Here is an 18,705-nt window from a genome sequence, read left to right as displayed (position 1 = left end):
CTAGATGGAGATCAGTGTATGTGGGAGCTAACAAGCCCAGATAGAAGAAATTTGTGAAGTGTCCCTACAACAGAATACCTTGCAGCCACTCAGCATGTGATTTTAAAAGTAGCAGGGAATTACTGAGAATTTTTTAATTTCACATTGCATTTTTAATTTTGTTTTGCTGCAATCTTAACAGCAGCTAAATACAAAGTTGTATATGTATATTTTGGTTTTATTTTATTATGATTTTGCTCATCTGAACAAAAACTTGTGAAGGGTCTCAGTGTCATCATGTCCTTTTTTTATAGTTCAGCTGCAGGCTCAATGTCATTTTCTCCTTGAAATTATGGGATGGGAACACTCTTCTTTGTAAGCCCATAAAAAGGTGAGCATGACCACCTCATTACCTCAGCAATAAAAGAATACAGCCTCCAGTGCAGTGTAAGCAATGTCAGTGTGCAGAGTCCAACGGCTCCACTGACTCGTTCTGTGGGAGATGATTGTCACAGTCTTTAGCTCCAAGTTCAGACCAGCAACTGGTGTTCAGGGACCATGCCCTCAGGGAAGACCGTCAAGTTCGTCCTGTATGAGGTGCTGCAGTTTGCGGCTCTTATTGTACCAGTCTTTGTGATAATGGAGAGGTTCGCCAGCCTCATACGTGACGTGAAAGGACGGGATCTAACAGCATACTGGCTCGTGGTGGCAGCTTCCATTGCCTATGTGACCTCTGTGACCCTGCTGGTATGGGTTCCTCTCAAATATCTGATCCTGAAGCGGCGGAGGTTCATCACAGAGATCACACAGTGGTGAGTACATGGGAAGTGGTTTTGTCAATTACACAATGATTAAGTATCGCCATTTGCTAGATAAAGCATCTTATGACTAATTTGTGAGGACACACACAAGTTATCAAAGTCAAAATGAGAAGAAACACAAGCAAAAATTCATTCTGCACTCAGAACTATTATCAGCAAAATTTAATTTTATCATAAGTAAAAGTACTCATGATTTAAAATGATCCTTTAACAAAGCATCATATTTTATAAACTAATTGGATGTTTTGTATGCACAGTTTTCCATCGAGACTATGTAACTACGAATAAACAACAAAGTTTACATCAAATCATAAGATAAAATACAGCTGTGCTCAACTTCACTCAGGGGTTTTACTGCTACAGGCATGCTCGGTCTGGTGTGACCAGTAGCTTATGGTGGCTAACATTAGATCATGTTAGCAAGCTTAGCTAGATATAGCTTTATAATTGACATTAAAGACTCTTCTCTACTTTTATTACCGTTATTCTATGTTTTAGTGTTTACCCAATGAGTGGGTGGCCACAGAGGCATTTGTTCAACCAAAGTTAAATGACATCACTTTAATCTACAGAGTAACTATAGATAACAGATGAAGGCAGTGAGTAAACATAAATGTTGTAGAGTTAACTAGAAATACTAAAAAGCATAAGGAAAAGCAAATGGAAATACGCAGGTATCTCAAAACTGTATTTTCCTCCACTGTAACAGCATTGTAAGTCTGACAATGACATGATAAACTACAGGATATACATTGAGAATGAGATCAGCATTTCTTTGAAAAAAGAGCAATCATACTGAAAAGACCATCATTCACATGTACACTAACACAACTTCTTTTGTTTTTAGGAGACCAACAGCACTGGCGTATCTCATCCTCTGTACATTACCATGCTTTGCTATTTTAATCGCCAGCTCCAAGGTAATGTTGTCGTGACTGATCTTCTTGTCACCGAGGAGCACCTGTTGACGTTTTGTTCTGTCATGCTCCGATGGGGTCCTTGAAGAGGCATATTTGTTGTAAACAGTCCATTTGTGGCACAAGCTCGTTTTATGAGCCCCTTGTGTAAGAGAATGTGTTTAGAGCACTGTAATTACTCACTGAGTGGTGGTCGACATGGCACGCTGCACCACAGAGAAAGGAAAACATTGCCTGTCACTAGTTTCACTCAGTCTTTCGAGATTTAGTTATTGACCGTGCATCCAAGGATTATCTCAACATGTACTGAGGAGGACTTTGGCATCTCATAATTAAAAGAAAAGGGCACTGGAAATATGTGCCCTGTCACAAGACTGCACTCTGTCTGTGGCTATTCAGTAACCCATGGTGAACATAACAGGTTGGCCATTAACCCAAACTTTAATACCATCCTCCACCCTAAAAACACAGGAATTTTTACACATATCTTATAATGTGTCCTTAACCATTTTATTCTTTGACAAGCAAAGACATGAATAAGAGCATCTGATGTCAAACATCTTAATCTTGTGTTAAGGGCATTCAGGAGCATCTCAATGTCTATATTATGGGGTGATAAAATGTGATGGGTTCATAAAATGTGGAATGCAGGAGCTCCTGTTTCTCAGTCCAGCCAAATGTTGTAATGAAGAATTTCAGTTTCGTTTCTTCCTGTTTCTTCTTGTTTCTTCCCTCATAATTCCTAAGTGGCAGATCACTTCTACTGTTCGACTGTTTCTTTCTACATTTATTTTTCCACTGTTGTCATCATACTGTAGGTGCAGGTGGACAGAGGACACAGGCTCGACGATTTCGCCGAGTTGCCCGTTTCCTTGGTGCTGTTCTCCCTCATCTGTGTGGATATTATAGAGAGGATTCGCCCCTGCAGTCTCATTGGACAATGTAAGGTTTGAAGTTGGTTTCATGTTGCGTGCGATGAACTGGTAGAGATAGGCCTTTTTTCACAGAAGGCATTTTGACATGACACACAAGGAGAAGCACACATGTAAATAATACATTTGATTTAGCTGCTTCAGTGTCAGGGCCCTGGTATTGTCACGTCTCTGTTTTTGCCACTATGTCAAATATCTGCTATGGAGAAAAGACCATTGTTGTTTTCTCCAGTGTTGCACCTCATGATTATCTGGCTACTGTAGTTGATACTGACCATTTAATTCAATCCATTTGATTACAAATGTGTTTGCATAAACACACACCACAATTAAACAGGTCAGAGGGTGGCCCCTGCATTTGTAGGCCAAGTCTTACAGAGGGATTCAGGTTTTAATACCTTTAAAAATAACTGCTTACATGTTGCATATCCTTAAATTAGCATTTAATCAAACTATTACAAACTGCTTGACATAGAACAAACCTGGAGCAGAAAGGGCTGTCCTAACCTCCATCACCACTACAGAGTAACCGCTCCGAAAAACCCCTGAAGCGACTCACTAACACCACTGTAAAGAAAGATCTCACTTTCATTATGTCTGGGGTATTTGTATCCAGGCAGTGAACCAGCATGAAAGAATGAATGCAACTGAAAAATGAATTGTATTAATACAGTGACAAATAAACACCCAGTGCACTTAATAAGGTCAGTATTGGCGTCCAGTGATCTTGACATTGGCTGGACTTTAGGATAACAATAACCATAATAATAATAATCATAGACAGTATGTAGTATAACAGCTGGAGTTGTGTGTGCTCTCGTCATCTGCAGCAGACAGCCTGGATGCTGACCTTGACATGCCGGGCCCCATCCTCACCCACCTGGAACAGGTGACCACCATATCAGGCCAGCTGCACCCCGATGAGAGCCAGAACGGTTTGACCCCAGGTCATCCAGAGGCCAGAAATGGCAGCGCCTCAGGCAGATGGCGGGACTTTGCTGGCTCACCCAGCCGCTCGACTCCCAGCTCACGAGCGACCAGCACTGCCTACCTGTACTCCTCATCCTCACGCCCTTGGTCCCACCCCGGGCATCTAGGCTTCCTCTGGAGGAGGGATGTGAGGTCAGAGGTGTTTGTGGATAGTTTTATGTTCTGGTTAGACACTGTGGAGCTGGTGAGAGTAGCAGGAGAGCCATCAATCTTCTACTCAGTTTGGGTATTCCCTGTCTATATTCTTGGTTTCCTGTCCACTTTCCGCATGGTCATCACTCCTCAAAACCCTTTATTGTCCTCTGCTGGATTTGTTCTGCAGGAGCTTCCTTTCTTTATCATTCGGGTGGCTCTGATTGTTGTCTTTGGTTACGTGACACCTTTGTTATACCCACTGAAAAATGTGCTGGTGAGTTTGACATTTATCTACTTTACATTCCTGACCAAGCTGAGGATATTCAAGAGGCAGAGCATGTTTTAGGAGACGTGGCACATTCTGTTGTTAAGGAAACATTTGCTTTGATTGTGGACGCTCGAACAGTCGGCATATTTATGTATAAGGAGCAGCACCAAGGAAACATGGTGCTGCTACTGATGACGAGGAGCAGCATGTTTGGAATGGTAATGTCTGCAAATGAATTGAGAGGCCATTTATCCGAATCAAAGTGTGAAAATGACTCTGGATTTAAAACAAAACAAGTGTGTAGGCTGGAGTGTACGATAAGCCAACTGTTCTCATTTCTGTGTCGTATTTGAATCCAAATGTATTTATTGATACTTTAATTTTAGGTGTTCCTGCTACATTTTTCATTGTTTTTTTTTGTTTTTTTTATCTGTACCACATTTATTAACATACTACAAAGAGTAAAAAATATTTGTTGTAGACAAAACATTTTGAACCATTTCCAACAAACTTAATAAAACTTGTTTTAACACTGGTTTTGAATTCACGGATCAAATGACTGCAACACATATGACAGTCTATGTGTAATGTGAAGGGGGTCACTCATGGTGAGAATGCAGAGACTCTGCTGTTCCGCTGTACAGAGCATTTGAGCCTCTTTCAGCTCTTCTGTATTTCGTTTTATGACTTGTAACTTCGCTGTTGTGGTTCTCTTGCATCAACCTGTTTCCAGCAGCAGACAGCTTTCAGCGAGGACGCTTTGACGGCACCAAATAGCAGAGCAAAGTTAGCAACTTACTGGTGAACGTGTATTTAGCAGCTAAAGAACGAAATATTTCCCTCAGGAGTTTGTGGAGATGAAACCAGAGCTCAAAGGAGAATGAATACTGGACTCTCATTCACGAGGTGGCCAGAAACACAACTCCAAATACATTTGTTTGTCTGTGGCTGCTGGATTTGTTAATAGGCAGCTGTTTGGCAACACATTCATTATTTAAACCTCATAAAGTGATACTATATGTGAGTCTTGTATAGTGTTTACACCTTGTTGTTGCTCCCAAGTGGTCAAAAAAATATAAATAATACCTTTCTCTGTTAGCACATGTGCAAAAGTAGTTGACATGCTGAATACACTGAAACTCAAAACAGCATTTTAATAACATTAATAACATAATTGATGCCATGGAGCAGATAATTATACAATCGTAGTGTGCAGGACTCATAATGATAACACAATTCTAAGGAAAACCAACAAAGAGTTTGTTAGTGAGGTGTTGGGACACTGCAAACCTCCAGAGCAGCTTCAGTGCTTTGGCACAGATTCTCCAAGTAATACAAAACAAAGAGAGCCCGCACACTAAATTCACAGCTCCCTTTTTATTAGCGTCGTTTCGACCAACAGATCTTCCTCAGGCGAAAAAAAAAAATAAAATTATGTGTGGGTACTCTTTGTTTTGTATTTCATGGATTTTTCTATACCCAGCAACTATCCTGCTGAGGTCTGGTGGATGTGCACACGATCACTTTTAACAGTTTCTCTGGAAATCAACTGGAGGACAGAAACACTGTGCTGTATATTCCCTCAGTTTAACATGTTAGTCCAAAATCTCCCAAAGGTGTTTGATGGGGTTGAAACTGGTAGCGTATCAGCGTATCAGCGTATCAGACCACAGGTTATGGTTATTATCATCCTCATACTTCTCAAATCATTCAGTGACCCCTCATACCCTGTGGATGAGCTTTTTCCTCTCTGGGTAGAAACATTTCTTCATAGGATAAAGCTGATTAGTCAGACTAATGTTTTATTGATTTTTCTGTGACCTTTCCCTCTAAGGGGTCAAGTGGTCCCAAAACCATAACAGGAAAATGCTGCTTGTATAGATGCATCTGCAATTTCTCCACCTATTCGTGCAGGTTTTTCCTTTTTTTCATACGTTCACATTCGTTACAGTAGACTTGAAATTTTACACAAGACCTCTGATGTTTTTGTGATAATGGAGTCAACATGTAGAGTCACGCCATTCTGTTCCTCAGCGTATGTTTGCCTCTATCACAGATCCAGCAGATAAGCAGATTTTCTTTATGTGTTGCAGCTTTTAATTTGCCTTGCCTCGTCCTTGGCTGTTGCAAATTAGCATCTCAGCCTCGTCTTTTGCCTGTGGCGCAGGCACCATGGTGGTTTATGCGTTCTTGCGGCCATATAACTCACTGGATTGTAACCTTGGCGTGTGTGTGCGAGTGTATCAATGCAGAATGCCACAGTGACACCACAGAGAGATGCCGGTGTGTACTGTAATCGGCAGTCCTCCACCAGGACAAGTCTGACAGAATTATACCCCATGGAGCACTTGGTCTTTGTCCGTCTGATGGATGAGCCAGGGCTGCGGGACAAACTGTTTAAAGGAATTGCCAAACCGGCAACTCCTGTCTCTTCAAAAAAAGAAAGGAAAAATGAAGGAATTAGAGAAATAGCAGCAAACATCCTGCTACATCCCTGGTGATAAATTTAGTGAATCTCAGGCAGAAATTTATATCAGCTTGAAATACATTACTGCACTGAGAGGGAAGATTTGTTAAAGGCATTATTAATGATATACATGGTGAGTGACAGGACACGAGATAAGCAGCTGTAATTCACAGTGAGGGACCAGAGCTGGCTCGCTTTCATGTACCAGTATGTGAACTAAAATTAACTTTCCTTAATTTCCCCACAGCCATGATCATCCTCCTCCTTAATGATTCATACTATAATCTGCAAGGAAGCATTAGTGCAGCTTGGGTTATTGTGGCCATTTTTACAGTATGTCATGTTGGCAGGCTGCAGAGCACTTTTTTATTCCCATGATACCGAGTGAATGATCTGAATGATCAAAGGGAGAAGCAACAGCCTGCATCCATTCCTCTTTATCTGACTCTGTAAGATCAACGTTCAACTATAAAGAGTTCTCTAAGGCACAGGCTTTCACTACTTCTCTTTTTTTTTATATTGTCAAATCAACCTTTCATGCATGCCTAGAGAAGCTTTGCATTAATTCCTCCAGTTTTATCTTCATATTCAGCATCTACACTGCAAAAATATCAATTTCATCATGTCATTTTTGTCCATTGTTGAGTCTTTAAGGGCTCTTTTTTTTAAACGAGTGAGAAAATCTGCATTTATTTTGTCTTGATTAATGTGCCCCAGCACATTAAGTAGAAAAAATCTTAATCTTAAAAAAATCTGTATTATGTCAATCAAAACTGCTGTATGTACATTACAATTCTATCCCTCCTCTTTCTGGTCTGGTTCTGGTTTCGGTGTGTAATTTCTATTTTAGTGTATTTAGTTGTTAGCCATGCAAGTGGCGTTGAGCTAGGGATGGCAACATTGGTCAGTCAGTCAATCTACCACTTCGGTCCAGACTGAGATGGATTGCTACAAAATGCTGTACTGACATTCATGGTCCCCAGGTAATGACTCATACTGACCAAGGTGATTGCCTGAATTTAACTTTTCATTGAGCACCATTGGTGCAACATTGGTTTTTGAGAAACTAATGGCATTCTCTTCATCTTCAACTGCACTTTATGTTTTTTTAATCAAATGTTAGCATGTTAACATACTAGCCTGATACGTTCAACAGGATTATTGCCATTTTACCCACAAGACAAAGAGATGAAAATTCTGTTTATTCTTTTAACTCTGTAATTCTCCAGATAAACTCTTAGAGACAAGTTGGTTACTCTCGGAAACAGGTTGAAATATTGCACAAGCAGATTTCCTTCACTTGTGTCAAGAGGTTCTTGGACTCAATTATAGATAGAAATGGCTTAAAAAGCAGCAGATTTATTTTATTTTTTTTGCAGTGTTAAACAAAAGCAGACTTATCCCCTGTGCCGCCTCAGCCCACTCTCAAGGTAACATGAAAAACGAGAGAGCGCGACAGCAGAGAGAAGAAATGACACAAAAGGAAGCAACAGCGGGGGGGAGAGGGAGGAGACATTGTGGGATCAGATGAGGAGAATGAGATAGAATGAGAAAAAAAAAGAGAGGACAGATAGCGAGATGAAGGGGGGTGGGAGGGTGGGGGGCTTTGCTGTTAAGGAGGGGTTGCTGTTAAGGAGGGGTGGAGGCTTTGTAAATCTGAGAGGCTGGAGGCGCATTTGAATTCAGGCTGTGTGTCTCCTGCGCTAGCCGAATGTTACCTGCTCTAGCATGGCAACAGAGAGAGAGGGAGAGCGGTGAGCTTCAGCTGCAGCCTCCACACACACACATACACATACACACACACACACACACACACACACAAACACACACAAACACACACACACATACACACGAGCATGCACAGTGACAACAGGAGGTACAAAGAGTGACTCAGGTAAGCAGGAACGCCCCTGATGAGAGAGGACCCTTGAGAGAGGGAAGCAGCGTGGTGGAGTGAGAGGGAGAGATTTTGGAGGAGGAGCTATAGAGCCTGGGATTTTTGAGAAGGAAGACAAGAGGAATCACAGAGAACCCAAAAATCTCCGAATGTGGACTCCCGGGGTGGGCTTTGGAGGGAGGGACAGACAGGGATACAGGCAAGACGGATGTGGAGTGATGCGAGAGCTCTGATTGGATAAATCTGACAGGCTACAGAGCACTGAGAGACACACACAGGGAAGAAAATGACATTTAGTTTTTGTAGCAAGACTATTCGGGGGGCTTAAGCTGGGGAAGGCTGAAAGGGAGTTTTTTTTTTCGACAGGGTAAGCCAGGACAGAGAGAGGGGTGAGGTGTGGTAGTGGGAGGGTAAATAAACACATGATGGCATGATGATGAACCACCTGTCCTTCTGGGATGAGGTGAGCACACACGCACCTTAAGACAAGAAATCCGAACCTCACACTCCCTGGCACATCAGGCTGAGTCTCGGGACAGTCGTTGGATTTAGTATAGACTGGAATTGGACTCCCCACAGAGCACGGGACTTTGAAGATGCTGTGAGACGTTTGGCGTCAGGGTCACCTGGACTCATCGGAGGACAGAACTTAGGGGAGGGGACCAGCCACCCAAGCCCCAGGTGATCCTCCCCTGCGACAACCTGTGGACATAGGAGGTTGGATTCTTTTTCTTTCACAGGATCCCCAAACTCCCCTGAAGAGCTGGAGATCAGGTGGATCACCTGTGCCATGAGGATCCTGTGTGTGAGCCTGTCCTGAAACGACCCACCCCGGAGGCTCTGTCGGCCTGTCCCCTCCTCTCCCCCCAACTGGATGTCTTGATGTATTGCTGTGGGCTGGGACACTGGCGGAGAGTGCAGTCCACCTATGTAAGTGACCATCGTAGCATCACTTGCGGTATCCATCCCCATCTTTTTGATCCCATAGCAACAGTGGAGGTGTTTTGTAGCAGAGAGACAGAGAGAGATTTGGGGAGGGGGGGACACACATCCTAAATGAATCATACAATACATGAGCCAGTGCAGATTATTGTAATGTGCAGTCACAAGCCACTGTATACTTCTACAAATACTGGTGATGATTCATTTACATCTGTGTCCAGGCATCTGCAGTACGTAAGCATGCACAACAACACACAAGCAGTCTACGAGCAGCTGTGAGTGTGACTCCTACAACCTGGTTTTTTTTTGTTGTTTTTTTTTTGCTGCTGAGGTGTTCACTACTCAGTGACGGTCTGTGTGAGTTTTCAGCCGGGCTGCAGTTTATCAGGGCAGACAGTGGCAGTGTCAAACAGCTCGCTGTATTGATCCCAGCACAGGACTTCATAAAAACCGATAACTGGTACTGGATGGTTTCAGCTCTGGTTTGTCTCCCCCCCCCCCCCCTCCTGTGAGGCAACAGTTTGATTTCATCACCGAGCAAGTGAAGTGAACAATTTACAGAACATGGCAAAGATGAAGTGATTTTTTTTTTAAATACATGACAGCTGCTTAGAAGAGCTGTTCTCCTTCACGTCGTCTGTCCTGGCTGAGCTGACTGATTTAGGAGAGGAGCGGGGGAGGACAGACAGGTGCAGTTATCTCATTACGGGCCAGGTTTTACTGTCCTCTCAATGACAGAGATGGAGGACAGTCTCACTCCTCTCCTCCACCTGTTTCTCTTTGTTGTCTTTCCCCTTAACTCTCTCTGCCTTTCCTTGCTCTCATCGCCGTCGCTTTCTTCCACTCTGTTTTGCTGCTTCATCATTATATTCATTGTTGTTTTTTTTTCTGTGTGTGTGTGTGTGTGTGTCTACCCCAACCCCTGTTAAGTCCTTTTGCAGCTGATACCATACAGTCTCCTAGCTGTGCATTGTGCGATGGCGCTGACTGCAGAGGACCCATATCGTAACCACATTCCTACATGAAATAGGCTTACTGTCAGCCTTCAGCACTCAATAGGCTGTCAGCACAGAGCCTCACAGATTACCACATACTGTACTGCTGCATGCAATGTGTGCCCACCTCAGCAACAAGCCAGGAAAGAAGCTTACAGAATCAAAAAAAAAAAAAAAAAACACAGACGGCTAAAAGCTGTGACACATCAAGAAGTGGGACCTGGTGCCCACATTCAGTGTAGTGCCATTGATTTTGTGTGCTTACACCAGTTTAGTGAAAGTGAAAAACCCTGAGCTGAGCAAATGCGTGTAAATGTGAAGAAGTAAAAAAGAAAAATCTATAAAAAATGTGTTGTTTAGATGTAGTCAGGCTTGAAAAGCTGAAGATAAATGGTCAGTGCCTTTCTGCCTAATGTGGTGCAAGTACATTACTCAACTGTTACTTTCACTCCATTTGCTGCAATACATTATTTGTTGTGTTGCCAACTGCACATTGTCATCAATGAGATTAAAAAAGATGAATCAATCACAGTAAGTCACCACTTGTTTTGGGACAGTGGCTTCCATCCTGGAGGCTGTGAGCCCCCAGAGTGCCGGAGAATAAATCTAGGGGTCACAAGATGACTAATTGGATTTTCCAGATTTGCTTCTTTATTTTGAAATGCTGCATTATCTCATCATGCAATGTAAAAACTATTCAAATGAAACAGTCTGAGTGGGCAGTGTCTCTCTTTGGTGGCAAGTAGGCATAGCTTTGATTCAAAGGATCATAAATCAAAAAGGTTGGGAACCACTACATTTCTGATTTGGCATATACACATCAAAATCACTAGGTTTTACATATTAATATATTTCAGTTATGCTTAAAGCAACAATAACATAATGGATCTCAACTTTTCCAGCACAAAACCACATGTGATGTAGTTACATTTCCATTTTCAGGTCACTCCTCCAGGTGTGGCCTTTGCTGGCAGAGGACAGAGTTGGATTACCTTAAGTGCTCGCCTGGCTCTAAGAAGGAGCTTAAGACATCTTACTGTTCTCTGCGTAGTTGCTGCTGCTTTTATAATGCTGAGTGTCAGGACGGCTCGGCCAACAGGTGAAGGGCGGGGCTCAGTTATCCCCATTATATAAATCTGATAAAAGTTTTGAAAAGAGCAAAGACATTTCAGCAAGAAAAACTTTTTAACCTCCTAACTTTCTCTTCCGTTTGTTTTAAAGTGGGAAAAGGCAAAAATGCTCTCTAAATTCATTCAGCACATTTCACACAATCAAGCCGACTTCAAAGTGTGTATATGCACATATGCATTTCAGTATCTTCACAGTGTATGCTTGCATTTGTGTGTTCTGTATTCATTTCTGTCTGACTTCTAGTGAAGAGAGGTCAGTTGAAAGACCTTCAGCCAAGTGTTACACCTTACAGTCAATCTAACATTATGTTCGTTTTGATTTCCACATTGAAGCACTGTGTTTGTTGTGTTTGTTTCAGTCGTTCGTAAGAAACCACAATATAATTTCATGGCTGTATTCAAAAGCAATATCTTACTTAAGAGCTGACTGAAGCATCTTTTGTGATTCCTGCCCTAGCACTCCTGCGTCCTTGTATTTCACCATGTCAGTAGCACCATAACCTCTCATCTCCCATGCTCTTACGTTATGTCTCACCTTATGCACCTGCGAGGTTGTGGCACTTGTGTCAGGTGGAATTTGAAACTGAGTTTCGTGGAACTTCTCGATAGCTTCTCCCTGATCCACTTGGATTTTATATTTGTGTGTTGCTTTGAACAAAATCGAAATGAATAAATGTAACCGATTCACGCGGCTCATGATACTTGACCCTCAAAACAGAAAGAATTTGTAACAAGCCTTTGCAGCAAATCAAAGCTTTACAAGACAGAGCGCTGTTAGACGCAACAACGGCTCTGCCTCCCAACCTGGATTCTCCTGCTTTCGACATGAAAATTTGCTTGATTAAGATTCACTTATTCTTACTTTTTGTGACTGTTAAGAAAGAGGTTTCAAAATTCAAAGGAACGGATAACAGCAGTCACTGATAGATGTATTTTTCTATCAGTGACAGTGAGTTTCTCTTCTTACCTGCTTTTCTGCACATTCACTGAGGCTGAGAAGTTTCACAGCTTTAAAATAAGAAACTCCGCTCACATATCTCAAACCTCAAATCTACATGTTAGAGGAAAGGTTACAGGTGGGGTAGAGACACTAGAGCACTGAAAAAAAAATGTGTCGCCTTTCTCATAGTATGACCAGAACCTGTCAATCAATTTACAACAAACACTCTTGAGTAATTCACTTCATACGTTTAGTTTCTCTGGATTCTGTTGCAGTATTTTTTTTCTTTCTTTTGGACACTTTTGGTTTTGGTGCTGTATTTCTGCCTCCAGGTTCAGTTCATGTGCAGGATGCAGCATCAAACGGGTTCTCTTGAATTTTTCATACTGCAGAAGTTGGTTGCGATTTTCTTTCCTCCTGTAGCCCACTTCTTTCGAGCTGAATCTATAAGGACCGCAGATCCATGCAGTGCAAGGGTGGACATTGATTACAACGCTGAATCAAAATCCTGTGGATTTGGTTAACACGCTGCAAACTGTGGTCGGTATTGACTTGCTTCCACACTCAACGCTCATACTGCTATTTCCTACCTCACCCGGGGCGATGGAATTGTAGATCACAGACGAGTATCTGTGTAGGACCAAGGAAGTTCTTCAAGGCTGCTGCTGGCTGCCTCAGCTAGTTATTTATTTATTTATATTTTCTTAAAAATGCAGTTTAGAGGAGTTAAGGAGAGTTATATTAATACATTAATACATTAAGTGCCTATGAAATTGAAGATGTTGCAAATCTTGAATTAAATATAGGCTGCTATGTCTGACTAGAAGAGGCATTCAGATTGGGATTTATTTCCTGTCATCACTGAGATAGAAGCAAATAAAACTGAAGTCCGTTAATTGGAGGACATTTTCAACTTAAAGCAACAATTAAATATATCACTAATATCAGAGTTATGTAGAGGCCAGCAGAGTTCAGGGCACTGTCAACAGCTCTGTCACGGTTTCCCATTACCCTCACATCCTTTCCTGATGTTAAAGTGAAACAGTTGGTTTTAGGAGGAGTTACATGCTTTAATTATTTCCTGACAATCAACAGTTGATCCATCTGCCCATTATCTCTGTGCAGCGTCTCTGCTGGTTCAGCACAGGACGACGTCACTGCGACAACAAGATGCAGTCCACTAAGATTCCAGCTAAAAGAAAACCTGTAGATTTCGCATTTCCATTCATGTACAGTTGTGCCCACTTTAGAGGTGTTGGTAGACTTATTTGGAGAGTGCCAGGCTTAATTATGCTAAGTCAGGTTTATTGCCTCCTGGCTTCAGCTCTGTACTTTAAGCGCAGGTGTGAGAACGGTGTCGAACGTCTCATTTCACTCTTCCCAAAACGCTGAACTGCTCCTTTAACTTGTAAAACCCTGAGTTGCTAACCTCACCGAGCGAGCGAGCGATATATTTATGTCATTGTGACTCCAGAAGGGAGCACGTCACAACTGAGTTTGGGATTTGGGATTGGCAGAGAGAAACATTCATCTATAATACCATCAAGCTCTGATTCTGTCAAACCTTCTCTTCCTCTCTCCAGCCAGTCACTGCTGTGGAGCTCTGCAGCATGACTGCAATCAAAAACATACATGCAAGGAACACAGAAAATACAAAGTGACAAATGTCCGTGTTATATCTCGCTGTCCATCTTCTGTCTTTGTGGGAATTAATGGGCAAGAAATGGCAATACTGTAGTTCAGAACAACCAATTCAATGTAACATGTTTTTTTTCTTTAATCTCATGTTAGGGATCAGTAACCTGCCCTCCAATCTGTGTCGGCCTGACATGCCCGCTACTGACTGGCCCTCTCCAGTCGTCTGTCCTCCTCCTTCCTCACTCACTCCACTTCAATCCTGAAACACTCACCATCCCTCCATCTCTCTCTGCTTCTGCTCTCCCATCCCTCTCTCCTCTCCTCTGTATCATGGTATTCCAACCTTCTTTCCCTTCCACATCTCTTCCTCCATCCATCTCCTCTCCCAGATGTCAGGAGGGCAGGATTGGCCGTTTCCTGGCCCCAGCCTCTGGCATCATGGAGGAGGAGCATCAGCCAGATGTTTGGTTGCATATTCATACAGGGTTTATGAATCTGGAGAGAGCAGACAGCCACTGACAAGTGGGAGGAAGAGGAGGATTCAGATGGAAGACTGAAGGAACTTTTCTGCATGTTCTATTTCTGCCTCTGACGGGCATTTTTGGAGTTATCCTATCTTTGTTTCTCTCTCGCTCCCACTCCTCCTCCTCCTCCTCCTCCTCCTCCTCATCCTCCTTGAGTCAGTTTTGGAGCATGTTTAGCCGAGATGTGATTGGAGGGCGATGCTCCAGGCAGATGTGAATCTGGTGAGGGTCGTTGGCACAATGGAGGACATCAAATGACAAGCCTGTCTCCATCTTTGAGCGGGCTCCTGCTGCTGCTAAAGGTGGATTGTCGTCTGTATATGTGTGTGTGAGGACGGGTGTATCGGGAGTTGGGCCTTTGGCCTCTCCACCTGCAAGCCATGTCAAAAGTGCCCAAGAACAAAAATGTCTCCTGGGTGAGTACTGCCTCTCTGGGTTGTAGGTGGGGGGAGGAGTGGATCATAAGAGTTCAGTTTTAGTGCTTTTTCATTTCTGCCAGCCTTATCTGCTTGGGAATTTGTTATCGTTGCCTGTATTTTTTTTTTATAATCAATGTTATATATATTTAGGGATTTCAACATACAGCAGTTTGGTCTCATGCTTATCCAAAATACACTTGCTCTGCTTTGAGCCAAAGAAGGAGCATGTTTTATAGGCTTCATGATAGAAAACAGAGCAGATAAAACCATTGTCTTTGACGGCTCATTTGCACATCTGCCTTAATGTGCCCAACAGATGTGTGGTCACAACTGTCGCAAAGCCCTCTATCCTCTTCTCCAGCCTGCATTACACCATCCTGCCCAAAATAATAGACCATTGACCAAAAAGATTCACAACAAAAAGCGGCAGTAAGCCTCTAATCAATGAGCGTGGAGGGGGTGGAGCTTGCATGTGCTGAGTTTATATGACCGCAGTGGAACGCAAATAATTAAACTTTCAGTTCTGGCAACTTGCTCCCAATAATGAGTCTTGTTTTAGGTCAGGGCAGATGTGTGGTTTCTAGCTGTGTGGACACAGTGGAGGTCGGGGTCTGGAGCTTTGCCTATAATTGTGCGTGCCATCTATCTCTGTCCCAGCAGCCCTGTCCTGCACTATTGGCCACAGCTTGACAGCATACACACATACACATACACACACACACACACACACACACACACACATACACACACATAAATATATATATATATATATATACACACACACACACTCTGGTTGTAAGAAGCTTAGGGACAGATGTTTGTTTATGTATGTGTGAGAGCACATGTGCACATGAACACGTGTGGTGTGTATGCACAGAGGGAGTGAGATGAGAAGGGTTGTGTGTTAGTGGCTCGGTGGACGATGCAGTAGCAACAGAAATCTGAGTTTGACCAAACAATCTCAAGTCAAGGTCCACTTACTTGTTTGTTGTGGAGCTTTCAACTATATCACACAGTCCTATTCAGTAGACTGCAGTTTGCTCAAACATCCCATGATTTTGTGAACCTCTAGACATCTTGAATCAATAGAACTTTTTAACATCTACGGTTCTATGACAACTGAACAAACACAATCTGCTGATGAAGGCTGTGTGATACTGTTGAAAGTTCCTGAACAAGCGAGTAAGTGGACCTTGAGTTGAGTTGTTCTGTTAACTGCTTTATACAGTGAAGAAGCCCAACAAACGGAAAAAGTATCAGATGATGATGATGATGATGATGATGATGATGATGATGATGATGATGATGAGTCTTAATCAAAAGTGAAATCTGTTTTTGTCCTTTAAAAAAAATTATATTTGATTGGTTACAGTTACAGTTACTGATTAGTGCTCAAGGCATTTGCTCTGTCCTGATTTTTCCAAACCAGATTTCTAAACTATGTGTGTTTACATACACACAATTTCCCATCTACAATATTGTCTTTTTTTGTAGTATATGAACACAGCTTAGGATACTTAGGATAAGAGATAGAGTTTGCTCAGTTGTCATAAAATTGTAGATGTCTCCTTTTTTATTTTTTCTGAGCACTTTTATTTGTTTATTTTAAAGCCAAGATGGACGTGAAGTCCAAAATCTACAATTACATGAAAACTAGGCAAACTCCATCTGATGAGCTCAAGAGTCAATGTAAGTTGTCTATTCCTAAAGGACGTGTTTGTGGTCAGAGTGAAGGTAACAGCTTCCACCCAGGCACTCTGTTTAAAGCTCTCACCGTGACTGAGCACAGCAAGTGGTTTCAGAAACACATGCTCACATGCTTTGCAGCATATACCTGAATGGAAACAAGTTAATGTACAGATTGTATAAATGGTTCAGTGGTTTTCGATTACTGAGAATATTTCAGTTTCTTTGTGTATTTCATGAAGCTGTAGCTCCTGCAGCAGCAGAGGAATGATCAGGCTGCCTTATGTAACATCTTCACAGTTGAGCTTAGAGGCAGTCAGAGTAAGCATGGACTCTGTCTGAGTGTTTTGCTGGCACTTGAGGAGAGCTGGCTCTTGCTTGAGGAGATTTGAGGTGTCATGGAGCAGATTTAGTAAAGCCCAGAGTCTGGTTCAATCCCAGGTCATGGGCTAAATGTTGGGACCTTGTGCGAAGAATTCTTTCTCTTCCTCCTAAAGCAGTACACATATGGATAAGGGCAGTGATGTGCATGTGCCTGTGTGTTTCTGTTGCCTGTGTGTAGTGTGGGTCCAGATGTGTGTCTGACCCAGAGGTCAGTGTCACAGCTCCTTGCTCCACACTATCACAGCCTGACCCAGCTGACTACAGCCCTGCGTTTTCTTTTCCATTCTCACTTATGTAACACTCTCATCTGTGTCCCTCGGCACCCACAGCTCTCCCTGGTGATTCTGGTACTTCGCCCACTGTCGCCTATCTGCTGATGTCCGCTGCCTGGCTGTCCGGGTTACAGGCCACAGCGACAAATGGACCAGGCAGTGTTGCTTACCTTGAAACCGTGGTGGAGGGAGTGTTCACGGTCTTTATTCACAATGTAGAAATACAGGAAGATAAAGGTCCTGCGTGTAAAGCTTTATTAAAGCAAAAGTATCTAGTATAAAATATTTGTTATTCAGAATGCCCCCAATCAGAGTGTTAAGCAGCACTGTCAGCAGCATTATAAAGGGTTAGTTCACCCAAGTTTTCTTTCTTACCCCTAGTTGTAACCAGCTGCACGGATACTTCTTTCTTCACTGATACTTAATTTCTCCATGTTTTGAGAACCATACCCATCGACCTGAACATAAGAACAAAATAAATCTCATTCATTTTACTGCTCATTAATATTTTCTGCCAGGGGCTATCTCCTTACATCATCACCTAAATGTGTTTTATAGCTTACCAGGTAATTCTGATGGAAATAAATCCCCTTAATATTTTAATTAATTTGTTTTGATTTGTTTTTGCCAAAAAACAGATAAGATAGGCTACTTGGTCTAAAAATTGCAACATCAGGTGTATATGTCCCAGAGGACATGATCCTGGTGTTCTCATTGGCTCAGAAAGCCATCTGAATGATCTGAGCTTGCAATTTTGTAGCTGGTCCACGAGCAGTCATACTAGCAACCTAATACTGTAAACTTAGCTAATGTATAGAAATATATATTATCCAAGATCCTGGCCCCCAGTGTAAGCAAACTCACGCAGTCTGGTGTAATTTGAGGATACAAGACGAAAATCCGTGGTGAGCCTCTGTGTGTGGCTGATACTTGGCAAGTGCAGAAGTTTGAAGTAGTGACATAATGACACTAAACCAATGGGGTGAGAGAATATCATGATTAAGCTCTCTGGATGATGAACCCAGGGTTTGTCTGTAGTTGTAGTTTACGCAGTAGTAAATCGGGCACACAAAGGAATTATGCACTGCTAGCTTTTTAATTTCATCTTTCTATTTTGGAGCCAGGCCATTATAATGCTCCCATGTGTGCAGCCAAACCCCGGGAAGTTGTTTGGATGCGCGCACTCACTAATCAGGCATCACACGCGCAGAGGACGGAGCCAAGCAACTCTGGTCAACGACATTAATGAGACGCTCCTCACCTCGCGCTATTTACCAGTGGAGGACGGGTCGGACACCTTCTTCTGAGGCTTGAGGTCAGAGTGAGCGGTGTGCGGCGCAACAGATGCCGCACCGAGAAATAAGCCTTT

At 42.6% G+C, this 18,705-nt stretch overlaps 1 protein-coding gene across 1 annotated transcript; it reads left to right on the top strand.

Annotated features, from left to right (window-relative positions):
- The first annotated feature begins 180 nt into the window (after positions 1–180).
- LOC111231093 (transmembrane protein 236-like) lies at positions 181–4,571 on the top strand. The gene is made up of 4 exons (XM_022758079.1): positions 181–791; positions 1,648–1,720; positions 2,536–2,659; positions 3,480–4,571. Exons 1-4 carry the CDS (start codon positions 538–540, stop codon positions 4,118–4,120), a joined length of 1,092 nt encoding a protein of 363 aa, XP_022613800.1. The 5' UTR covers positions 181–537; the 3' UTR covers positions 4,121–4,571.
- The last annotated feature ends 14,134 nt before the right edge of the window (positions 4,572–18,705 follow it).

Source organism: Seriola dumerili, unplaced genomic scaffold (assembly GCF_002260705.1).
Source record: "Seriola dumerili isolate Sdu_G_001 unplaced genomic scaffold, Sdu_1.0 BDQW01000291.1, whole genome shotgun sequence".
Classification (NCBI taxonomy): domain Eukaryota; kingdom Metazoa; phylum Chordata; class Actinopteri; order Carangiformes; family Carangidae; genus Seriola; species Seriola dumerili.
This window is presented reverse-complemented; position numbering and strand designations above follow the sequence as displayed.